This window comes from Colias croceus, chromosome 10, assembly GCF_905220415.1.
Source record: "Colias croceus chromosome 10, ilColCroc2.1".
Classification (NCBI taxonomy): domain Eukaryota; kingdom Metazoa; phylum Arthropoda; class Insecta; order Lepidoptera; family Pieridae; genus Colias; species Colias croceus.
In genome coordinates, this window is record NC_059546.1 from 5,743,224 (window position 1) to 5,771,064 (window position 27,841).

Sequence of the window (27,841 nt, forward strand, 5' to 3'; positions counted from 1 at the left end):
AACCAAGATGAGAATGCAAAGTAAAGTAAAATATTTGCAAAGAATAATACATTCTAATGAGAACTGCAAAAGAATACAAAGTGACGAAATACGAGTGATGCATACAAAATAAAAATAAAAAGGAACAAAAGTACTTACAGAACATAGCAGGAATTCGTGCAGATAGGATGGAAAAGCGATGGGACTTTACCTGATAATGTCTTTGTGCTACCACGGCTGAAATGTTAGGCGAATTAGGCGGAGTAGCGAGGCTAACTACCTTGAGGTCTTCCACTGCCTTCGATTGGCCAGTTGGAACATCAATCTTGCCTTCAGATTTTTGTGCAAAACTCACTGACTTCTTGCTGTTACAACTGCTCGCGCTAGAATCTGTGGATCGCTGGTTCTCCTCTTGAGAACGCTTCATTTGGAGGAACTTGGTAACCTGACTCCTTACCTTTTGTACTTGATTTTGATCCCATTCATCCATATTTTGACAGTTAAAACCACTTTGCTTCAAAAATTCTTCAAGTTGTTGTAAATCGGCACTGCTGATTAATGCGCCGGGCGGTGGAAACTCTATGTATTCTAATTTCTTAGTTCTCGGTTTGGGCATCGGTGGTGTATGTGGCCGGTGGAACTTAAGTTCGTTTGATTTTCCTGATTCCAAACTGCTTTCTGTTCCCACACCTTCATCGTGATAGTACTCATTGTAATCTATGTCCTTTTCAGCGGCATCCAAAAATTGTTGTGACAATCTCTTAGCAGCTAAATCATTGTTTTTACGGTAATCAATATTTTGATTTTGCAGATAATAAGGTTCTTGCAATGATCTTCTTTTTGTTTTATTTTCTACTGCAGCGTTAGCGCAAACTATAGGATCTTGTATTAGATCATCCATTTCAAACATGCTGTAACGTTTTGCACTAGATTTTCTGGTTTTATCTATGGACTTTCTTAATATACTTTTTGGTAACGGTGGTCTTGGCGGCACTGATTCTCCTTGTTTTGCCAAGCGATTCTGTTCAGCTAATGACAGTGATCGTCTTGGTATAGAAGGGTTTATCCTTTGACCATCATTGTGGAGACCGCTGGCTTCAGAACTTGTTGCACTATCGTAGCGGTATACAAAAAGAGGATTGAAAGCCCCCGTTGGAGCGGGGCTATTTTGTGCTGAAGAATCAGTAAGCATTGTTGATGACCCACGGTAGCCTGAAGATGGTTGAGTCGCAGTACTTGAACTTGAGGACACAGCTGTTGTATTTGTACCCAAGTTATTACAATCGCAACTCGTTGGCCTATTTCTCTGCCTTAAAGAAGCTGGAGTATTGCAGTATTTGTCTGTACACTTCGATGTGTTTTCTTTTTCTTTAATATGTTGCATTAGTTCTGGAACTTCTGATAGCAGTTGCCGACATTCTAAAGGCAATAAGAAGTTCAAAGAATCCCAATCTTTTATATGTCCTAGACCTTTCTTTTTCAACATTTCTACATCGTTACAAGAGAATGGTCGCTTTCCCTTGATTTGAGTTCGACCTCTTTTACTCTCGCTAGACTTTGGTGAAACATTGACTTTTACAGGATTAAGGTAAATATTTGGTCTACCATTCAAAAAGCTTATATCTGGAAGTGTATAGTTAGGATAAAGGACAAATACCGGTTTTTCGCAATCACCTTCTTTCAGTTTCTCTAAAAAGGAAGCTTCAACTACTTTAAATAATTCCCGATCTTGTGGGACACTGGCTTGTAAGTTTGACGTTTGCATACTTTTATCTTGGGTGCTACTTTCGAAATGAGTCGACGTCGCTTTCGTATCACAAGGTTCCCGATGTAAAGCTCTATTCATTTTTGTAATTTGAGTACCATCAGATTCCGAGCAACTTGAAATACTAACGCTAGTGGCGGATGAATGTGACGAGCATGATTTTCTATTACTTCTTACTTTAGACGGACTTCCTATAAGATTTGTGTTAGTTCGTCGAATACGAGGCTTATTCACTATGGCATAAAGATTACTTTCACTATCACTCAACTTTGTTCCATCGGATTCTTCCTCTTCTATTAAAACTTCATCGTATACTCTATTAAATGGATTTACAGATCGAATCTCCTCATAAAATAAGGAAGACGTTTCTTCAGTAGCTTCACTCGGTAGTTCGGCTTGAGGTCGATTAACAGAAATTGTTTTAGAATCATCAGGTTTGTTTTCGCCCAACGACTCACCGCTTTCGCCCCCTGATGAAGGCCAGCATTCTGATCTATCTAACTGATCCATTGTTACAATACCTTCATTACTATTACTTTTTTGTTTCATAAAAAGCTTAACTAAATTGAAAGATTGTTGTTTTGTTTGACTTTTGTCAGTAGAAGTTTGATTGTCAGTGGACGATGTACTCATAGGTTCTGAATGCTGACTTCCTTGTGAGCGATTTTGAGAAACGTCGTAAACTTTCATACATGTTGGGGTACCATTTAGCCTTTGGTTTGAGGTGAAGGAGTCGACCTAAAAATTAGATGGCAGTTAGTAAACACAAGAAGTCGATAACGTGTTGCTACAATTAATGTTTCATTAGCACATTTGCTAACACTTACCGTTGAATTGCTTAATGCTGCCGAATTTATTGAACTACTCATAAGCTTTTTTCGGTATAAATTCGGTAGGCTCTGACTTTTTATTACAGAATTATTCATTTCATTTGTAACATCGGTCGATTCGTTTGAATTTTCATTATTGTTACCGGATGGATGCCTAAAATATTGAAAAAAACATTATAGCAATAATTAGGAAGATCATTAAACCTAGGTTTAAAATTATGCCATATGCCTGTGTGACACTTACCTTTGTAAGGGCAAATGACTGGTCTGTTTCTTAAGCTTACTCCACGTAGTTAAACCTAAATCACTCCTAGCCATAGACGTTGTTAGCTTATGTGTTAGTTTCTTACATCTTTCTAATAATTCTAAATTCCTGCGCGTTCTTTCATCACTATCTAATATTATGTTTATATCATCTTTATCCAGTTTGTCTGAAAACAATTATTCACGGTTAATGGAATCTTATCAAATTAGGCGGTATGAGTCAATTATGATATCAGACATTAAGTCTCTTTTTATGGGAAATAAAACGTTTGCTACGTTACCATGATTTTGATTGACCGCGGGTTCAGCACACTCACTGTCCTCGGAGTAAATGGTGAGACTTCCCTCGAAGGCGATGGTATAGTTGTCTTTGTTGGCTTGACATGTGAGGATCAGATCTTGCTCCGTGGGTAGTTCACAGTCAAGACTATCAACGCTGAAGTGCACGCCATGCGCTCCTTCTTTAACCGGTGAAAATAGCAGTTCCGACTTGCATATTGACATAGTATTGATCGAGCCGACGGATTCTTCTCCCTGTATGAAAGATGCTTATTAATAAACTTCAAAGCTGAACCATTTGATGCTATAACATCAATTGGTACAACAATTTATTAAAGTAATAACAGTAATTGCTATTGAGTGTAGGAAATTTTCAAAAGCGTGGTTACATTGCATCGTGCACTCGAGATCGTTCCCGGAAGATTACGAAATGTAAACGTTAGTTAGAACATAAACATTTGTATGTTTTAAGTTTAATTCGGGATGGCGGGCGGTTTGAAACTTCTTGGGCGACGCTAGAATACCGTAGCCGTAAAATGACTGTTTAAAATGTTGGTTTTCGTTCATTTCTATTAATATCATGAACTTTGATGTCAAATGTTCTCGAATAACAGCGTCCACATTGAAATATAAGTGTTCATCAAATTGGTTTTATTGCATGATATGAGTGCATGACTGTGCGGGCGCCCGTTATCAATTTAATTCCCTTTCCTGCTATGAATGAGGTCACAAATCAAACAATTTAGTCACCAAGCTACGCAAATACATCCCATAGTTATTGTAAACTGTACCTATACCGATGTTTTAAAAATATTTAACTAATGTTAGCATAACTCGGTAACTATGCATATTCAACGGATGTTAATTAATTTGATTAGAAACAATGCATGTAAGCGTTTAACAAGAATTGTTATCTTATCTGCATTTAAGCAGAAGTGTCAGCGGAATCGGAAAGATGCAGTAGGGTAGTTAGAAGAAAGTTGATTAATTGATATCGTGCGTTATAAATTGTATTACTATTACCTACTAGATTAATAACTTTATAATATGTTGTTGTAAAATTTAAAGTGTCTTGTCGTTAATTACATTTCAAGAGGAAAAATAATGTTATATGAGATGTGAAAACTCACTGAATAATATCCTCCATTACAGGAGTCCCAATCAAACTCAGTCACGCCCATATTGTAACTTAAAATTGACGAGAATCACACTCACTGCACTAAAATTAACAAGCACACGCACTAATAGTTTTCAAGTGTCTTTAATTAGATTGATTAAAACTATCTTTAAAAAAATATCACCCTTGAACAGTCTTATTATCTGACGCAAACACAATTGTTTATAAGGTCTTGTATGCCCGATGTGACCTCATATAATAAACAACAAAGTATATAATGCATTGCAAGATAGTACGCAGTACAGCACTTCTGAAAGTCCGGGCGCTACTGGGCCAGCGGGTATATTAATTTTAATATTAGCCACATCCTACGCTTCTCAAACTTGACGCGCGATGAAATAAATTCGAACTGTAGTACAAACAACGAGCACCGCGTGTGTTGTAATCGATAATGAAAAACATAATTAGCGCTTATCTATGAACTTGAACTGTGTAAATAGTAATTACCTAATTAATATGTATTGTTTGAATATAAATAAAGCTACTAGATATTAGGTATGTGATTATAATGTAGTTTTTTGTAATTTCGAGTTAATGGGTTTTTAAGAAGATTACATATTCTATTATTGCAGTAATGGTTCAAAGTTTAAATTTTGAATTAGTACTTATATTCTGTGTAAGTTAATCTGTAGACGTACGTGTAGAAATTTTCTTGATTTATATCAGTCGTATAAAGTATATGCGTATTGCGTATAGAATAAAACAGTTTGGAAAGCGGTGTCAATTGGTCAGACTTCATTGGTAACACACACATGGTTCCCGTATGGCAACGAACACACATGGACAGCAGATATAGCGCACTCACACATGCATGCTGCAGGGGAATGAATATGACTGTATGAGTGTAGTTGATATTATTGACGCAATTGGTGTGAACGGTTTACGCACACATTAGCAGTCTTATTTTATCTTTACTATTCGAACATCCCGTGGGACAACGTACTATGGGGCCACAGTGTAGGAAGTCTTGTTGTGAATGCAAGCCAAGTACTTTAGACTTTCTATCTATTTGTACATAGGAGCTTTGGCTATGACTCCCCCTGAGACATTATACTGTACCAAAAATAAACCCGGATAGAATAGTTGCTTCGTAATGACATAATTGTATGCGATTCATAAGTCTATTCAATATTTAACTATTATTAAGAAGGCTGCAACAATTACAGTCAAATTATTATAAGTACCTACGTATACTACTTGTTTAATAAATATTTTAGACAAACTAATTTTTGGTTATAAACAAATTTAACTACAAATTTATTTATTATTTTATTACATAAACTATTAAACCTAATAATATTAAAAAAGCTTATTAAATGCCAATAAGTAATATAAAATTATCGTATTATAAAAAAATATAAATGGGATGCAAAGTTTCATTTTAAATAATAAAATAAAGTTTTATGAAATTTAAAGTAGGTACCTAAGTAGGTACATTTCAATAAACTCAACTAGTTTAAAGAAATCTATGCTATGCTGCCATCTATACAATATCTTTCGAACTTGTCTGCTATCAGAATAGTTTATCGTACGACTAACTAGATGGCGCTTTAATCAAAATCGCGTTGAACTTCGAAATAGTATGTAAAATGAGTGAAATGTGCTGATGAAAGTAAATTGCAGGAGAAACATAAAACATTGAAGTGGTGAGGCGAACCTGAAAACTACTGTTGTTACTCATGGAACTGTCGAATCGAAACTTTTCCATCATAGAGCTAGAAATGCTGGCAAACATCTCGCCGTGGGGGTTACTCTGCAATACACCATAACATGAGAACGGGTACACCAAGGGATTACAATGGGACTGAAATTAACAGAAAACATTTAGGAAGTTGTTAAACGGAATATAGTTTATGCTTTTCGTGTTTACAGCCAGCTAGAGACAAACGATTAGATGTTCTGGAATCTAGAAGAATACATTTATATTTGAGACACCAACACCAATCAATTTAAAATATTTCGCGTAAATAATTATATATTGCAAGCATGCAATTATTTAGCCCTGTATCACTATCGTGATGTGATTGTGTGCTAACAGATGATGGATAAGGTCACGATTGTTATTATTTAAAAGTTTAAGATTTATACCAATTACAAATAATTCTTATTGGTTTTATTGTACCGTAATTAATTAAAATGTTAATTTCTCCACTATTCCAAGGTAACCCAAGGCACTAATTGACGTCGACGAAAATTGTTCATGCTTATATTTTAATAACTTAATGAACACAATATTATACTCGGTTTATAAATTACATTATGTAAAACATGTTTTACCTTCTTGTGATTTAAAAAACTATCCTTATATAGTATGTTTCATAATGATCATGCTGTGACTTGGTCGAACTTATATGAATTTACAATTTTATTTTTGTTGGTATCAATGTTCATCCAACTTGCCCTAAATAATCAAAAGTTGTCAGAAATACAAGTTCCACAAGGTTTTAAATTTAATCTCGTTTTGCATATTATTTTATGGGGCAGTTAATTACTAACAGTAAAGTAAATTTGAATTGCAAATTGTTAATTTCTCTTTCCCAAACATTATTCAATCAATGTTATACCTATTTGTTTTCCTGCATTGATAGTTTATAGGTAAGTATTTTAATAATCTTACATGTTTCCCGGTTAATTCCCACTTGGGCATTGCTTATTTTTTTAACCGACTTCAAAAAAAAGGAGGAGGTTATCAATTCGGCCGGTATATTTTTTTTTTTTTTATGTATGTACACCGATTACTCCGAGGTTTCTGAACCGATTTACGTGATTCTTTTTTTGTTCGATGCGGGATGGTGTCGAATTGGTCCCATAAAAATTTTATTCGGATAGGCCCAGTAGTTTTTATTTTATGAGCATTTTTGTCTGTAGGTATTTGTAAATTTAGCAAGTGCAAGTTTGAAGTCGGTTGTTTTTAACGCAGTTATCACTTGTTGACTAATTTAATAGTTCTTAGTCTTAAGAATGAATATATTTTGTATATGTAGGTACTTCATGTTATAATGAAGATTATTTTATCCTAATATTATATAAGTACCTCTCCATTTACATAGGTTCTCATATATCTTATGAGACATGTTTACTGATTTTACTACCTATGTTATAAAAATAATTTTATGTTTATCAGGTTATTTGCTGGGTTATAATATTCACTACATCAAAATAAAGATATTCCTGCTATTTCAATCATATTTCATACAATCCAGATTCATAGAACAACAATTCCTACTTACTAGTTTACATATTAAAAGTAGGCTCTAACAAGTCGTCGTCTATGTTTTATCTATAATGTTTAGCATGTATCAACACAGCCCTAATTTCATCACCGTTCAAGTAACAGTTACGCCATCTTGGTTACAGGCTATGTCACAACACAACTCACAAGTCACATTTTCCGTAATTTTCGTCATAACTTTCCTTCGATTGCATTTTCCATTAGACCAGAGAATATAGAGTAATGTGCAACATCAGGAAGCTAGAAATAATGATGTAGGTAATTTTATAGTGACTTTTAGATGATAATACTAAAAGAATAATTATGTACCTACTTACTACTTGTTTACTAATATTTAATATTAATATTTGTTAAAAATATAATCTCAATACAATAATTTATTTTAGTACGTATGTATATACTACAAAATAATTCATAAAGACAAAAAATTAAAACTAGATTTACATAACACACATTACTTAATTTTTAACATTATTTTATAACTAAATCAATCGCCAAGTAATTCAATATTCAAACGTGCCTATACCACAGTAAATAATCCTCACGTATACAAACACATTTGATTACGTAAGGAGCGTTATGTAGTAGAAGCGAAGTGAAATTGTGAAAACATGGTGCACCTTGCCTCTGGCATGCATAATTCCCCACCTAGCCTTTTACGTGTGCGCTAATCTAACACGTGCCTGTAGTAACTAATAGTTTAGCTACTGTGGCTTTTCCAGACTGTGTGAGGATTTTGCATAATATCTCCATTTTGAGATGGAAATTATAATAATTGATATTAAGAGGGGAGGGGGGGGGGGTTATGCGCCAAAATCTACATTACTTAACAGATCGTATCAATAAATTTCGTTTTGAATTAAAATAAAATAATGAAGAATATAGCTTTTTGTGTATAAATTCTTATTTAATAGTTACCATTTCTGATTAGAACTTTTTTATAACAGTAACATTTAATAGGGAAGTAGTCTCGAAAAAATGCAGCATTAGACAGCTAAATAAAAAGTAGAAATCACAGGTAGAAACGTATACCTACTGTCACATTTAACAACGACGGTTTCTCTATTTATAGTAACAAACATACCATATAAGTATCTAATTATTAATCTACAATTGATTCCTACAACAGGCAAATGACGGGTAAGATCGTTATATTTAAATTTTTAATTTAATTAACTGAGGGCCGTTTAACGACTTAAGAATACTTAAGTACCTACATTGTTAGTAATTGAAATAAATTGGCGAAGTAAAACTCCGAGAGAATCACAAGTACAGCGAACGATCATCCAATCGAAAACAAAAATAATAAAAATCCACGGACATTGTATCTATCCATTTTAACCACAAATACCTCTATAATCTTTTTTCTTCAGTACCTTTTTGTGAATAAGAATGCAATGAATCTCAGATGCGGTTAAGGGTAATACGATTGAACATACTCAATAATGAAACTGCTTATTAGACTCATATGGTTTCATGTTCTTTTAATATAATTATGACATGAACCTATTAGATTCTATAGCAAATGAGAGGGGTTAAAATAATAACTAGGTACTTTATGACATGAATATAAAAACCAGTGGAACCAAATGTTCTATAATTTATCTGGAATTTTCAGGAATGTTGTATTGTGTTTGATATCCATGCAACTTGACTCACATCGTTAACTCTATCATCGTGCGGCAAGTTAGCGGTCATCAGGAGCGCATGGATGTCTTCAGTTTTAAAGCTTTCTATGTCGGCTTCAGCGAGGTTGGCGTCGAGATCTCTCGCTATATCGTTGTATCTTGACGTGAATTCGAAACGAGACGTGAGGTCGCCTATCCCTTTGTACGAGGCGGACACCGAGGACAGGACTGAGGTGTGGTGGCACGAACCATCCCGAAATATCGGACTGGAAAGAGAGAAATTAACGTTAGATATCTTTTTATAATCGATACAAGTTATTATCTACTTATATACGTAAGACGTTAAAGACGAAGAAGAAAGATAAATCATCGATTAAGGTGAAAATTACGTTTAACTAGAATTATTATTCTATTGCGCTAGAAAGAACGATTTCTAAGATAATAATATTATTCAGAATTAATGTTTAATTCAACCTTGTCATTGAGTCACTGAATAATCAATAACGCATTAAAATGCATTTTATTGTACGATTAGTTGAAAGTAGTTTTTTGGACTTGAAAATTATATCATAATTTGGGCATGTATTTTCTATATCATGTAGCAGGACCTAAAATGAATTCATAATAAAGACAGCCACGGAACTGACTGCTGTAACTACTTTCACTTATATAAGTACTCATCGCATCGATTTTTGCTTTTATCATCGTTTATGAAGGTAAGTTATTGTATAACAACGATTATTTTAAAAGGTTTGAGAAATTATAGGGAAAACCTGTTATAATAATTTATCTCATACATTTTGTACCTACATATTGTGTCAGTTTACTATTCAATACATTGGAAACACAATACCTATTACTTGATCGAACTAGGAAACAATTGTGATTACTTACTTATAGTCGAGAAACCACAGATATCCCGAGTTGTCGCAGTGTGCGTCGAGGTCATCGTGCGTGGAATGCTGGCTGCCAGCCAGGCTCGGGTTGCTGTTGCAGTCCTCGTCCACCCCGGGACTTGCTGCCTTCAGCCCCAACCTTGGCGGTGGCCCTGGAACCCAACAGAACACACGTTAATTAAACAATCATTAGCACACTAAAGCTGCAGTCTCCCAGCTAGTACATGTCTAATAGCGCGAATATAATATATTATATGGTTCAGCTTTTTTATCTACTACGTAAGCCAAAAGCTTTAGCTCGTTTATATCATCATGTTATGTATCATTATTTTGCTTTAAATTCTTACTTTCATTGTATCAAAAATTCCAAATCGTATCACATAATATCTCAATGCTGCTCATATGCATACCATGTTACGCGAATGAAACCAATAAAACTTCTCCGAGAACCGTATAAACATTTATATATGGATAGATACTAAATGTAGCAGTCCCTTTAGAGAACGGGACGTGGGAGGACAAGTAAGCAACTAGCCCTATAAGGAAACCTGACCCTCATCCACGGAGTAAGGAAAATGTAACACAAACTTATTTATCATACTATTTTTGATCACGCTTTAAAAAGAGACTCAGATAGATCTATATCACTGTTCAATGTTGATATTGAATATGTACTTAATGATGTTATGTATTATTTTTATTAGCGTAACTAATTTATACTTAAGGTCAATAATCGTATCGTACTTAGTACAATGTAAAGCAGACAGTGAACTTCTGTCAAGACGAGTTAGGAAACTTTAGTGACGCAAGCCTGACTCACTCATGATACATCGGAACGACTATGCGGCCCCTCGATTGTTTTTATTAGTTAAATCAAACTTGGAAGCCCAGTATTGGCTATTGGATGAATCATTTCCTCCAAACAGGTATATATTATGATAATAGAATTATTCGATAGCAGCGATCATGATTCAAGATTATGTCAACAAACGAAACAATGCAGCGAACTGCATAACGTTAAAACGTAATTCGTTATCGATTCAACCACCACCAGATTCAATCTAAATATGTATTATTATTTGTATATACATATACATATAAATGTTTAACTTTGCAAAATAACGACGAATGCGAGACGTGTTGCAAATAGGTAATCGATAAACAACATTATTTTGTATACAATGTTTCCTTCTGTTTACACAGTTCAAAGCACTCGGTATAATGTCCTTGTACAGGCGGGTCAGATATAAAGTTAGATTAACAATCTAACGGCGCCTAGCAAATCACACCATTGACAGTTGTTAAGCTGGTTAGTCTTCCCTTTGCGTTGGCGTTAAGCCTAATTGGCTGACTGGCTATCAATGTCAGATGAAGGTGGCGGTCAAGGGAGATAAAAAAATTGAAGGGCGCATCGTAAAATGCAAATTTTATTGTATAACAATATTTATTGTATTGCATACAAATATAATAAGGAATTTATGGACAATACTATCCTTGTTCGACATTAGGCCATCAAACGAACACATGTTGTAATGAAAATCAACCAACAGTTGGAGGATGTTTATTTAAATGGCATTTAAAAAGGAAACAGATGTAATTACTGCGTTATAATCACGGCAATAAGATAAACGCTACAGGGTACGTCGCTTGCATTCCACTGCATCTGCAGTGGGCGGACATTATGTATTAGTTCAATTTTGTCATTTCTACTTTAAACAAGTGAATGTAATTCTCATATAATTGTATCCTATTGTTTAAACATTAAAAAAGAAATAGAACAGGTTCCTTAAAAATTGAGAAAACTATCAATTTTACTTTGCATGTGTGCATAAGATTACACAATTTTAAGCTTGCGCGATCAGGCTATGCAATAGCAACGCAGCTTCAAAATCTTTAAAATTATTATGATGAACTATTCAAGTGTCCTCAATTGTTGAATGCAAAATATAATTGAGGTAGGCAATTATAATTGCTGGCATATCGTATGACGCAAATAGATGTCCGAGCCTCCGTGTCAAGGATGCACTGACCAGGATAGATGAGGCAAACAAAGATTTAAATTATAATGAAGTATTTAGCACTCTAACTGCCACACTCAGAAAGATTGATTAAATTAGTCCTAATGAGTAATTAACTAATTATCATTAAATCTGCTAAGTTACGCTTCATCCCAGAGACAAAATTTAAGGGTTCATTATTTAATGACAACTTTAAGTATCCATAGGGCGGAGTAACGTCAAATCATTCTATCGAATGCTTATCGATAAACGGTGAGTGTAGCCACACTTGAAAAACTGTTATTAGTAAATAGCAAAAAACTTTATTTAAACACATTGAAAGCATCTATATAAATGACATAAATTAAAATAAGTTCTTTTACCGGTCGTTTTTAGTGAAAGACAAAGCAAAACATCTGTTTCATAAAAATAATTTAAAGCAACCAGACCCTTTTTTTTCCTGGTATCACTTATTGCTAACTGTCAATGTTTTCAAGTTTATTTAAAAACTTTGCTTGCCGCTTGGATTGTGTTGTTGTGTTTCACCCGACAAGAAGTTTTTCGCGCTATTAAGTTTAATTCGGTCGGGTGCCAGCAAAGGCAATATAACATTTTTTACAGAATCTGGTGTGAATCTATATCGTGCATGGAATTCCTGAATAGAGTATTTTGTGAAGGGATCAGAATTATCTCGTAAATACCGCCTCGGCCCGACTTCTCTATACCTTCTGGCATAGTCCACAAAGTCAATAAAGTCTATGAGATCAGACATCTTTACCAATCTTTAATATTGAAAAAACTTTTAATTAATTTTAAATGTGATTTTTGTACCTATTAAAAATAAAAATATAACCTCAAGTCCGCAAACGCAAATATCAAAATCAACCATTAAAAAGTTAAGTAAAGGTTTTGCTGTACTTAACTTTAATTGTCATTAAGGGACGGTAATGAACCGTTAACTGTCTCTGAGAGCGAACTTTTTTAAATCTGTACTAAGGAACGACTTATGTAAACATTAAACGTCTCTGAGTGTGGCAGTAATAGAATTATTTAGTCAAAACATAATAAAATTCAACAATGGATTATTTGACCGGACACACTAGACAGAGCATATCGAAATGTCAGACTTAAAAAAATCAAACAATGGCCGTTTGCCAGCACATTTTATTTTCCTTAATGCTACTTCGTTCTCATTTGTTGCATCACACTAATAGTAGAAAATGGAATAATGTCGTTCCTAACCGTGTTTATGCATTTTAATTTAGCAATTCGTGTTATTTCGGGGAAACGTTCCATTTTCTTATCTAGCTTGAGAGCGGATTCATTTTTCAAATGGAAGTCTGGAATATACACTTTCCGACCTCAATTTCAATCAACATTAAACTTTGTTGAATTCTACGACTGAAAATTTCACACAATGCATTCCTAGAATGCATAATAAATTTAAATACGTAAGCATAATTTTTAATTGAAGCAATCTTTTAAAACTTTGCAGACACTTTTAGCAATTTTCAACGAACAATAGATTGCCCGTGAGATATCAAGCTAATTTGGCCGTGAGTGCCGGATAGAGGTCGCTGGCATCTACCACTATATTTTTTCACGTTTGCGATAGGATACATTTTTTCTTCGAAAGAAATAATTTCGTGGTACCGATAATTGACACAGATATCTCTAACCAACGCTCGTTTATAAGACAGTTAAAAACTAGTTTTATAATATTTTACTAGATTGCATGTCATGCTAGATTCTAAATTAATCAACCAATGTTACTCATTTATATTATATTGTCAGTAGGTATAAAGCGGATGTGTAAAAAATTTTTATATACCTACATTGAACACAAAAAAATATCTTAAAATAAAAGAAATTTATTTAAATTTTAAATTAATTCAAAAATTATTTTCTAACAAATAAAGATCATCTAAACTACTCAACGAATTTGTTAAAACAAAAAATAGCTATTATAAATCCCTATTCAATTTGAACACTGAATTAAAAACTGCAAGTGCAGTAATCGCTTGTATAAATAAACGAGGAAGTTTATAATGTTATTGACATCGTGCATAATAATTACGGTTTCCGGTCGCACATAATTCTTTTTAATGCTTAATCAGCGTTTACCTTCACGACGATAAATACCAACTTCAAGTTTTCACGGACAACACACTGTAATGGCATTTAAAAGGGCACTGTGCCTCCAACCTACTGAAATGGCGTTGTTATAAATGTTTACATAATTTGTGTAAAACAAAAATCATACAATGATACAAGATTTCCTTCAACGTATTTGGCGATATTTTATAGTTAATTGTACACCAAATTCTAATGTTTTATTTCACAAGTCACGTATTGGATGATTGAAATTGGAACAATATTAATACTGCATTAATATTCTAAAATGCAGTTCCATCATGAATAAACGATACAGAGTAGGTATAAAACTTATATTCAGGTTTGACGTTCTAAATTAAAAAACTAGAACTAAAATTTTAATTATAATTTATTTATAGAGTTGTACTTTAGTTCGAATATTGATTTAAAGTTTGACCCTCGTTTTCCCTCCTTCTTCTACATATTGTGAAAATTGGTCACCTATTTACACAGTATAATGAAAAAATAATCCACTGAATTACCTATTTAAAAAAGTTTTTAAGTAAGATTTATTATATTTAGCCTTTAGGTAAAGTAATTAATTATGAAATGTTCTAATGTCTGTGATAAGAAATAATAGTAATAATAATTAATAAAGATATAATCGACACCTTACAAGAGTGGTAACTGATTTGCATGCAATTAAACAAGGGGTTACACTATTAATTATGTGAGTCAGAATCACATTATGCTAATTAAAGAGGGTGAAACGCGTCCGTCCATACTTATTTGTTTTTGTCACCATACATGTCCCGAGTGTTGCAGAAACATGATTCATAAGAGTAAAATTAGAAAGCTTTAAATACTATTCGCCTTCGCAAATGGGAATTTCCATTTCTTAGCACATTCATGAAACAATAACAACAAAATTACTGAAGTGTTCATTTTGTTGTTCAAACTCGACGTTGAAATTCACGCTGAAAAAATTCGGGACTTTAAAAACGCGTCAATGATTTGAAATAAAAAAAAACTCAAAACAACAGTTCGCAAACTCAATCTAAATTGTACCAATAGAATTAATTTGAATCTGGGAGAACGACAAAGGTATCTAATTAATGTTTATCTGCGGTGTTGTTTAACAGACAGGCCTGATTACTTTTCGCCTCAATCCTTTTTAGTCTCTAGAGACCACCGACGGGATATTTGAACTGTTTACATTTCCCAGAAATGTTAATACAAGCAGCGTTGGACTACTGGGAATAGACATTACCAATTTACAACCATATCGGGATCGGTATTGCGAATGCTGATGATTCATTTAAATTATATAGTCTTCAATTCATACATAGAGCCACGGATTTTTATTTATAAAATATAATAATAAACACAAATTTTCTTACTAAACCCTAATTGAGGGATATTTATTTTATGGTTCTTAAATAAATCATTAGATAAAGCCCAGACGTACTTTAATTCGACACATATCACACGACATATAATAAAAAGTTAATAGTCAAACTAATCTTATAAGAGCATAAAGTATTTCGAATATTCTACACCGATATTTTTTGTCCCTACGTCATTTATACATGTATTTTGTGAGCCCACATTGTCATCTGATCCTCTTTGGAATTTTAACTAGAAGTCTTTGTTGGCCGAGATAAAGTATTAAAACTTTTTGTGTTCCACATACCAAAATACATATATAAAATAGGAGCGTATGGAACCAGTTATTCATTTTCGTGAACCAAATACGTCCAGGTAGGCTTTCATATTATCATAAAAACAACATTATGACCATACTTCTTCATTATTTAACATTATTACCGTTGCCGTTATATTGACAAATGAAACAGAAAGCAATAAATCCATAAGTACTATTCGCGATATTTTAAACATCGTAAACGGTAAATGAGTCATAAGAAAAACGAACCGTTAAACATAGAAGCGACAATAAAAGAAAGCTTGCAAGGCGCCGGATAATTTCAACGTGCGACGACCACTGAAAATGGAAGATACTCGTATTATAAATAGTCCCACTCCTGCAGCATGACCAATTCGCTAAATTTATATTCCATCTGTAACTTGGATGGATACAGACATAATATTAAATCCAAAAATTACGAATTTAGCGGAAAAAAAACAAAGGAGTTAATTCTGTCCTTAAACAAAAACATGGCCATTTGAATAACCTTGTTCACGAAATGAGGTGATGATGATGAAGCTGATAACTTTCTTTGTAGCATTTTTTTTTGTTTTTACAAAGACTTATCAACCTTGCTCGTTCGTCGTTACTAATGAGTATTATCTTGAAATCTTTTTATACACGTTCGTATAGGTACTTTAAACAAATTGCGCGCTATAGAGTATTTCTTAGAGCAAAAAATTTATGAGCGTAATCGACACGTACTAAGTAACAACCTTGGATGAAATATTGAATGCCGTCAGGTTACCGACATATGTCTATAGATGGACATGATGGAATCTGGAGCAATCGCGATTCAAAAAGTCATAACTAAAAACATTTGAAATAAATCTTCATACCAGCAATGTTTGCTGAAATGAAGAACTTGAGAACTTGCTTGTTAACCGATTGCTCTTGTTAACACTGTATTATGAGCGGCTATACTCAAGGAGGTGATAGACGAAACATTTAGTAGAGAACATACGACTCAAATGTGAAAAAGTCCGAGAAAGCGAGTTTCAATCGTGCCTAGTGAAGATAAAGTTCAAATTAGCTTGGAAAGTGGTTTTTATAGACACCCGGAGCGTGGTGTGCCATGTCAGGGTCACTCGCATCAAATGAGAGCTGATGAGACCGCCACAGTAACACCAAAGATGTAACTATATCACTCACTTCCTTTAATATTTGAAGATAGATATGTATATGCTTTACAATTATAATACCTAGATACCCAATAGCAAAGTACTTCCGCGATTATTCAAGGTTTAAACACATATTGTAATGGCAGTTACAGCTATGATCAATTTAATTGTTTCACGTCTGTTTAATTAATTTGATGTATTTACAAACGCTTCACGCTTTATCAAAACCTTACGAATTTATGTTTCCAGTCACACGCGTACCATGACCAATTCTAATGGAAAATACAAGTTGCCATGATCCATTTGGCAAGATTAATGTCCCACTAACCTGAGGCATATATATTGTTCACAATTGTCTTTATTACAAAAATATACTTACAAAATAAACATCTACATTTAATGTCTTACAAAACAAATTACAAGAGTGATTCGATGTTTTCGAAATAATCGCGGAACGGCATTAAAAACAAAGTAATTTGTAAATGATTTCATTTTTTGTGGCTGAATTACACTGCTGTACGTAATGTTATGAAGATGACTGTTGCGTTATTATGCCTATAGAGTTATTGTCCGACTGTTTAAGAGCATTACCGACTAGTAGTAGGTATTACAGGTTCTAAAGATAACTAACTAACTGTAAAATCGTTATTATAAGCCCTATTGTACATTGTCTCTATTCGATTTGGAGCCCCGAGCAAATTGACGGTTAAACCATTAAAGATAAAGGAAATAAATGGTATTACCATATGGGTCGGTATTATCACGAGCATAGCTGTGAAGTTAGGCTATTAGGGGTCCATTACCGCATCGTTGAGAGAATACTTCATTGTTGCAGTGCTGTTTTAAACCTGTTTTAGCAACGTGGACGTTATATTTAGAGTCTAGTAGTCATAATACAGCTTTCATTAAAGCATGGTTTGTTTAGAAGCTTTCGAACAGGATATTACACTTACTTTTATATCTCTCTTATAATCTAACTATTGTATGATAAGCGTTTGAAATCATTATGATTTACATATTTTGTAAACTAGTACTAAACGTTTAATTTATATAAGAAAACATAGAAATAAAGACAAAATATACAGCTGTGTTCTAACACTATAAAAACAATACATATTATATCACATAATCACAATACTTGTAGAGCCCCAAATAATAAAATTTGTGACGTCAAAAGTTCAGTGTAGGAAATGGAGTTTCAAACAATTAAAAACACTATGATAAAACGTAGTCCAGTAGAAAAATTAAATCGTTGAATAACAATGTGTAGCATTGTTCTCTTGTGGCATTCATATGACGGTTAACATAATGAAAAATACAGTCGGAGTATTATTAACGAATATTAATTATTAGTATTACCTATTATATAAACGATTTATGTTCAAACAACTTTGTAGTTCGATGCATTGAACTAATTTTAGAAAAAAATGACTTTAAATATTGAATAGTTATTGTATTGAAGAGACAAACGACGTACGACTGATGCAGAATGAATAGAATCATTAAAATCGTTGTCGTTGCTATTAAATTTATAAATACATAACTTAATTTTAGGGAAGGTTTATGTATTGAAAATAACAGTAAGTGTATTCAAGCGAATTCAATCGCTTGCATCTTCTCTGTATTCGGACAAATGAAAGTGCATCAAACCACTCGTAATAGAGAGCATCGCATCATCAGTCGCCTCAATGCAATTACACAGGCTAATGCATGCGTCGCCTTACTTAGAATACAAAGGCCCCTATCGGATTTATTTCATTGTCGTGCGCTCTGGTCGACATTTGAATACATTACCCACAACACTCCTGCGTAATGACAACTTACATTCAATTGTTCTGCATTTAACACCCATTCATTGTTGGTTTCAATTTCCAAAATTACCTTGTCAGCAACATGAACAGCCAAAATGCTATACGCAATCATCATTCGCACTGTGTGGCGAATTCGATATTCCATAGGTACCTTAGTCAAGCCGCTAAATGGCACTATTCGATATGTGATGATAATTCTAATAGGCAGCACAAAGACGCATTACGAATGCCCAACAATTTGTATTACAATTAGCTTGTTTATAGCGGAGGTCCGAGACTGATAATAGTATAATGTTGATGTTAAACGTCGCTGTTCGCAGTCGTCCTTGACTTGCGAGCTGGCGCCATAAGCTCGCCTCCTTACCGACTCTCTCCCTCAATTTATATTTAGCTTTATACCAACACCAGCAAGCCGTTTATTATTTGCAAATGACTGTGAAACAGACGTCGATTTGCCATTTGTCGGGCTTGCCCAATTAAATTCATAGATCAGTGTCATATCGTTTTAGCTGCGACTGAATGTATTTCAAATGACTGTAAGTATTACTGCGTACAGTAAGGTCAAGAAAGGAGTGGTGCCCAAACGGTATTCGCTAGTCATTGACCACAGACAACTTGATATAAGCAACAAATACCGTAATGACCATGTAAGCAACACAGTGACGCTAATTGAACCAATTTAGAGATACTGTTACGTAGAAAATTATACAAAATACAAATGTAACGTAAACCCAGTTGCCTACATTTCGAATAGGTATGTGGTGTATTTTGAAATATTTTTGAAACATAATTAATACTGAACTATTGCATTTCACTGGATGAAACTAACCCAATGAACATCAAATATGAATCACTATTCCATCGCCCCGACATTTTATTACCATTTAACTTTCGTAATCCGATAACCATATAAGAAAGAGCATGTCTTCACATACAACAGTCGATTAGAATATATAAATAGAGCCGACCGTAGTCGAGCATGGACAATGAATTCCGTAGACCAGACGCGTTCCATATGGATGAGCTGAGAAAGGGCATGTATGATTGCATTACAAATGTTTACTCTATCATGAAATATACGATAAACATACTAATTATTATTTATGGGCTTAAACATTCTGAAACAAAGACATTATAATGGAGAATATTTCGATAGAATACACGGTCGCTTTCTTTTTTTAGAATTTGTTCTACAGATTCAGGAATAACGTTTTGTAAACAATTTTAACCTCGTAACTTTTAATACATTAGTGATTAGTATACCAAGATTGTATACAACGATAAAGAAAACATAAAATAAACGAAAGTTGAAAATAATATGCAAGTCGGACTTATTAGACTTTTATCTCTTCCAGAGATCTGAAATAAGTTATCAGGCGATATATAAGTAAGGTCTAAAACATTTAATGCCGAACATGCTAATACTGAAATGAGTCAAGTTACTTAAAGGAACCAATTTATAGTTGCATAAGTATTACAGTTGAATGTTGGACATTATATTCAAGCTTTATGATAAATATTTTCATGTCAAGAATCAGTAACGTGTACCGACAGTACAGAGTAATTTGTCAGCTATAGAAATGCCAGCCTCGTCTGAAGGCTAATATATAATGAAGGCCTTATCTCAAAATTGCCACTCGAGTGTCAATATCAGGCTGGAGAGGAGCAGATACCAACACTATTTCTATTCACTACTCCTATTCACAAACATCAAAAGCTCATTTCAAATTCTATCAGCTTGCTTGGTATTAAACTCTCTCAGTTTACCAATATTCTGCATCACTATATGTTCATTGCGAAGAGTCGTAAAATGTCGACGAAGCTAAAATAAGAACACTGGAATTTAGCATCTTGAACTTTATCGCTTGTGTCGTCGATTAATATTCTTATCATGCACGTAACGAAAGCACTGTGAAATGATTTGCTTAGGATTCCGAGGACACTCATATGGGCACGAAACTAGAATATCGATATAAACTTACAAGAATTCATGATAGATGATATATTGCTCTAAAAATATTTTAATGCTCTGGTAGCATATGGATTCCATTATAATCTGGCTTTAGTTCTAGACGTTAGCTGGCTCGTTAAATTGACTCGAATGTCTGTGATAAAGAGTTTGACAGTGCCGTTATGTACATACTAGTAAATTTAAGCTTGCTTCAATATGATAATCATGCAACTACCAAAGAAAGCTGCACAAAAGTGAACCGCCCATGTCTAAATGGCATATAATATAAATCGGTACAGTGAATGCTGTTATATTCTCCCCCGCTTTCCTAGACATTAATCAGGTGTCACAGAAAATTGATGTTTCATAACGCTTAATTTAGGCAATGATACCTATTCAATTTATGGAAATTATAGCACGCATAAATCAAAGAGTAAACTTCATGGAGAATTATAATAAAAACTTAACGACCAGGACATAACTCTCTTTGGTACTTAAATATAGGTACGTTGAATCTGAGTAATAAATATTTTAAAGATAGAGCAATAAATATTAAATACATCCTGATGTATATTCTGCAGGTTTCATTTTTTATTCAAAATCTACTTATTATTCTACTGTTATACCTACTGTTCTACCGTTACTGTGTACAAAATCATTGAATCTAATCTAACTATAATGCATTTAAAATTTCGGTTCATTTTCAAGACCGACTCAATACATCTTTTAAATCTATGTAAAAGGCTTAACTTTGAAATCTAGTTAAGATTATTAATTTTGTATAATTATTATAACGACACATTGGTTTTATATTGTAATGGTAATAACTACAGTATATTTTAATCTAATACACAGAAGTGCGAGAACATGTGTTTAATACATGGAATGAATCATTGGCAATAACATGAAATCAGTCATACTGTATTACTACTCAGACTAGTTACATAGGTATCATTATATACATTTACTGTACTGCCACATAGCAACATATTTCAATGCAACCTAATTCTTTTAATTGGAATGATATTGATTTTATAAACACTTAAATATGTAACCGCGTAGGTATTAATAAAAACAAATTTAAGCAAATAGCAATTTGTAAGCTTCTATACAAATATATGGTTTTAACTATTGGTATTTAAAATGTTATGTACGTATATATTATATACTAGTGGTCAGCCCCGGCTTCGCCCGTGGTAAATATTTCGCAATAAAAGGTAGCCTATGTCCTTTCTCGGGTATCAAAATATCTCCATGCCAAATTTCATGCAAATTGGTTCAGTAGTTTAGGCGTGATTAAGTAACAGACAGACAGACAGAGTTACTTTCGCATTTATAATATTAGTATGGATTAGGGGTCGAAAGCAGACTTTTCGAAGTGTGGGCGAACTGGTGGTTGAAATATAGAGGAAAGTGAATCATGGAATTATTTAGCAATCTTAGTAATTGGCTTGGCAAAGCGCTGTAAATTCTATAATTGGATAATTTGAGTTCACACTCGGATATGTTATAGTTATATCAGCACATAAAAGAAAGGAGTTATATCATCTAACTTCCTTCACAAATACTTAATAGCCTTTCAAATTATTTGTTGATATTTGCAATTAGCAATTAGCATTTTATAAGAAGGTTTAAATTTCCAATAATCAAACATAGGCTTTCATAAAGCATCTAATTTTGCAATTATTATTGTGGGCGCAGTATATTATTTATCTAGTTGCCAAAACATTATCCTCCCACGTGGATTTAAAACAACTTTCATTTTAAATTTATTATGGATAGGCTTGAGAAATAAAAATTCTATGAAATTATTTTATTTGTAGAAATAAAAATGTGCAAGTTGTATTTTATCATGCCCTGAGTTTTACCAGAAGAAACAAATGTACTTAATCAATTTATTTTTGCAGCGTAATTTCTCTGAAAGTAACGGTATCTATGGAAAAAAGTGTATGTAATTGTAGGTATCTAGATCACTTGTGCTAGCTGCAGGAAAACACGCATCGGTGTTAATCAAGTCACGTACGTTGTGACCACGAATTCAATTTTTCATAATTCGTCACGAATTTAACGCGGTTACCTAAGTCTTAATTAATCTAGCCGTTTAGCAATAAAGCCTTTCTATTCTTTTTATGGCATATAGAAGCACCATTCATTAATTAATCGACTGTATAATTTAAATATTATACACTCAAATATTTATCGCCTATCGGCTATCGCTAAGAGCTGACGTGTGATTATGTATTGGAGTAGATAATTGATGCGCGTGTCTATCTCCTTTGATATTTATAGCATATGTAATCAAGTTTCTTCCTTTGAGCGTTATGTAATAGACAACGTTATATGAATATTTTAACGATTAACTGGTTTTGAGAAAACAATGATAATTCTGTCAAGAAACTTTCGTTAGGAATACGAGAACACGGTGTAAATTTCACTCACCGGGTATGACTCAGATCTGGCGATCCAAAACCAAATTAAATATGAATTAACACGTCACATACAAAGCAGGGTTTAGAAAAGAACTGAAGTCTGAAATGTTAGTCCTGTAACATAACCTCAAAGTATGTTGAAGGACAATATGTATGTCGTAGTTGTTCACCTCGCCAGAAATTTTCAGTGTGAAACTTAATGTAATCTCTGTGTCCCTGTAATACAGTTCAATTTAGAACAGGTATAAATGCTAAATGAAGATATTAGAGTTGCAGCAGAGCGTGAAGCATGAAAAGATGGTGTACAGCTTGTGAGCTTAAACATTTAATCTATTATAGCGAAGATAAAACTACGCAACTTTAAAATGAGGAAATCTTTTCTCTCTGTATTAACTACTGTATGAGTAGATATATTATAGGTACATATCAATTACTTATGAACACATTGACATTTGTGAAAAACTTATAATGGAGATGGAAAACAAAGTGACATAATTTGTCTATAATATATCTCTAACATAAGTTCCCAACATTCAATTCCTTATGCCTCTAATCTTCAAAAGGCTCAATTAGATACGTACAAGTAGCCAAGACAAAATAAAAGCAGAAACATCAATCTAGCATCTTAGAAGCCCGACACTTTCTTACATAAAACGATAGTGACACAATAGGATAATAATAATTATTCGGAAGAGCGCACCAGTAAGATAACAAACTTCTTTACTTATAGCATTATTTAAACAGACTTTACATAGTACAACTTGTTGATTTTGAGCGTTTGGTAACTGAATGATGCATTATTAGTTCGTCAAAATAGCGTCAGCAATTAACGAACGCGAACGGGATGCGGGCGGATGAATTGAATATGGCCTGTTGATCGAGGAAATGGCCTGTGGAGCAATGAACGGGGCCATTACTCTGCGTTGTATTTATTACCAAAAAAACTTTATCTCTAATTTATCTAGCAACTATGTAGTTTGAATAACTTGTGGGTGGAATTGAACGTATAATTTTGAAGGATCGTGATTAATTCCTTTTTTATGACATCGCCAACGTCATCAAATCGCTCAGGCGTGGTTAGAGGGGAGGATCGTAACTCGTAGGGTAATTCAAACGTGTTTGGTTGTGCAATTTTACACTAGAAAACTTAAATTATAAATAAAATATTATTTAGTTAATTTATATGCGCGTTATTTACTTTACAAAGAACGTCACGGCTAGAAACTTGCAAACTCTTGTCAAATTAATGTTTGCTTGAGACAAGTTGCTCATTTATTCTTGTACGTGGCATATAAAAAATGTAAAATGTTGGACACGCAAATTTGCTTTGAATAGACCGCTGTCAATATTAACTAAGGAATATGTTGACATGACATTTGACACAAAATGACTACTTTCGCCAGTATGACAGTAATGTAAGCAGTAGGCTAAAACTTTCCACTGTAGGTGTTCTATTGTAAGCGAGAGTACACAAAACAAAAAAAGGTTACATACGGAACTAAGAGATTGCGATATTTTGGAAAAGTTTTAAAATACGTAACTGCGATGTTATCTAACAACCCATCGCCATCCATAATTTAGGTATTAATATATCGGTCAAGTATTTTTGAAAGTGAATAATCTTATAATTTAAGTGAGGATTTAGAATCGCTATTTATTAAGATTATTGACATATAATCCGTATTCGTAAACGAATGTTTCTTGTAATATTACGACGGTAAATTTATTCTTCTTTCTACGAATGTTTAGCAAAAAAATACTACGACATCTAGAGCTCTGGCGGTCTACTATTCATAAATAAAAATTTGGAGCAACGTTTAGAGAACAGTTATGTCTTGAAAAACGATTTGTAAATCGTAAATAATAAATATGTATGTGACTAGAAATACAATATTTTATGCTGCATTACCAGATGATGTCTGCTAATGAATAAATAACTGTATTTGATAGCATTGATTTGGAATTACATTCTTAGTGAAAGATTTGCAGAATATCCAGATTTTTTTTACTTCTGACTACCTATGCATTCGACTTCCGAATCTTAACCAATACGCATAGATTACATACTACTCAATTCCTTCTCCTAAGTTCATTACATCCCTCTTCTAGAATTAATATACAAAGTTATTAAGATTAAAGATGTCAAATATTAATGTACGATGCATCAATATCTTTAGAAAGTCACATGAGCAGCATTTTATTGACTTATCTCATAGATAGGTAACCTGTATAACCATACTAGTAAGTTGTATCTTGTCGCGCCATACTGGGCTTGTTTAACTCTCTAATTAATTAATTTCTTTCCAAGAATTCCACTAAAATCGATCTTAATGACAGATTTTAAACGATTTTAATGCACGGAAGCTTCAACGAATATCTTGATGACAAAATGGATGGATTTTATAAACCACAAAATCATCGATAGGTCCTTAGGTGCCTAGTTAGTCAGTGAATTAAATTCTGTTCAATTTTATAAGGAATAACAATAGAGGTTCTTTTCAACTTTTCTCGGTAGAAGTTTTTTAATTAGTAGTAATGAAAACAATGTCTATTCATACCCTCATGCAAATGTTTACAAGAATAATAAGAATAAATTTAAGTTTATTACAACATTGTGTTAATAAGATGACATCGAGACGGATGCGCTAAACAATAGATGCATTCAAATAAACTATTTATAATATATTTATTCTAAACCTTGGCGCATGGTAATATAGAAATGCTTAGGGCACGCCGCCAAGACGAGTTATTAACAGTTAATAATATATGAACCTTGAACTTCTTGACACGAAAATATCAGCAACACGCAAACACTCCCTAGAGAAATAAAGCTAAATATCATTTTTGTGTGTCTAAACTCTAACTACACGTTTAAGGTGCCACGTGGTTTAAATTATTTCGATGTACCTAGGGGCGGATACGGGTCGAACACCCCAAACAGCGAATGTCGTTACTCCATGACCCCATATGTTTCCGAAACCCTAATCTTATTTAAGTCGGTGCTTTACCAATTCAGAAAATCAATACGCGTTCTTTTAAATTGCTTCAGTTCAAACCGGTCGTGTATCAGTTGAAATAAATACGACACATAACATAAATCCTGCAAGAATTTTAATTAAAAATTCTTAAAACAATGATAAGTCTCATATAAATCCATTGAATACAGAAGATTTAGTCACCGTGTAATGAGTCGGTATCGGCTTTCCTTTCTATGCGTTCACTGCGGTTACGCTATTTCATGGTTGACGTAAATGCTTCGATATAACATTGATAGGGAATGCACATTCTTTTCACCGTATGATTTAAAAGGCATTCAATGTACGCATGTCTGCTTTCTCTTTAAACATGCAGTTAAAGCTCGTAGGAGTGTAAATTGATGGTACCTATATTTAAAAGTACATCATAAACACGGATGTAATAAAGAGCTTATAAAATGATTTGCGATTTGCATGCCTAGCTAACGAGCATACGATGGGCTTATATCGATTTCTACGTGTGCGAGCGGGATAATTTCGCTCGCTTGGCTTGCATACAAATACCGCTGTCACGTCATGGTCGCTGCATTTTTTACCGCACGCTTGTAATCCGCCTTGAAGATTACAGGATAAAACCGCTATGCGGTATTAAAATTATTCTGGAAGCTATTTCATATTTTAAGACGCCATGCAGTTTTTGTTAGTCCGTTCTGATGATACTATAATCTTAGGATACTGGCAGGTTTTAATTGTAATTTCAGAACATTACAAATAAATAATTACTGTATATGTATAGCATATACAGTAATTATTTATTTACATTATCAAACACAGACATTATCAAAACTTACATAATAAATATTTATATTAAATTTATTCCTTTACCATAAAGTATGTGCATAAATATACTCATAGCGAAGCGTTTCGATCTCTGATAAAAAGGCGTGCATCCCATAATTTACGTCTAGGCAGCTATAGTTAATACAGGTCCTATCTTGGCTTAGAGTCCGCCTACCACACGATAACATGACATCCTATATTTTCAACAAGTTCGCTTCTAGCAATATATTACTGGCACCTTAGATTACAAAATAAAGTACAGATGGAGCATGACAACCGCCCGTCGCCCTTGTCAAAGAAAATACGAAATCAAAAGCAAATACGTCGCTGCACTAGTGCTATAGCGCATATAGTGTCATGCAATACGTCAAAAAGGGTTTGCAATTTTAGTAAAAAAATGCTGTCTTGTGATAATAAAACGCTGTAAAATTTGTTCCCGAAAACAAAAAAAAAGATGAAACATCGTTTAACAGGTTTTCTGTAGATTATTTGGCTGATTTATTTCTTTATACGAATAATAATTTTACAGATATGAAGGAATACAAAACTTCAACGTATGTTGCCAGTATTTTGAAAATGAATTTGCCATTTTTATTGGTAAAACCAAGAAACGGTAAAATGGTTAAAAGATCTTCAGGGTAATGCTGGTTGATTTTTCGATCGTGAATGTGATTATTTGTATAGTGCACTAAAGGTTCATGATCATTATAAGATTATTTTAATAAGCATAATACATTATTTTGTTACTTTTATAAAGCTTAAAAACGTTATGTCATAGTCGTTTTCGCTAGCGATTTAATTTATGTGAACTCCATGATGAAAATAAAATATCCCGTATTCTCGACTAAAAACTACCGCTACTCGCATT

General features: G+C 33.4%; 1 protein-coding gene across 9 annotated transcripts in view; it reads right to left on the reverse strand.

Annotated features, from left to right (window-relative positions):
* The window catches only part of LOC123695089, a 66,764-nt gene that overhangs the window by 11,206 nt on the left and 27,717 nt on the right, over positions 1–27,841 (reverse strand). For 7 of the 9 annotated variants that reach the window (XM_045640795.1, XM_045640796.1, XM_045640794.1 and 4 more), the window contains 7 exons: positions 10,049–10,202; positions 9,186–9,420; positions 5,952–6,047; positions 3,120–3,372; positions 2,819–3,005; positions 2,572–2,728; positions 437–2,482 (listed from right to left, as the gene is read on the reverse strand). In XM_045640795.1, coding sequence (XP_045496751.1) covers positions 437–2,482; positions 2,572–2,728; positions 2,819–3,005; positions 3,120–3,372; positions 5,952–6,047; positions 9,186–9,420; positions 10,049–10,202 — 3,128 coding nt within the window. Of the gene's footprint in view, positions 1–436; positions 2,483–2,571; positions 2,729–2,818; positions 3,006–3,119; positions 3,373–4,247; positions 4,579–5,951; positions 6,048–9,185; positions 9,421–10,048; positions 10,203–27,841 lie in introns of those variants that run through there. The other 2 variants (XM_045640799.1, XM_045640803.1) reach the window with 2 other exon arrangements.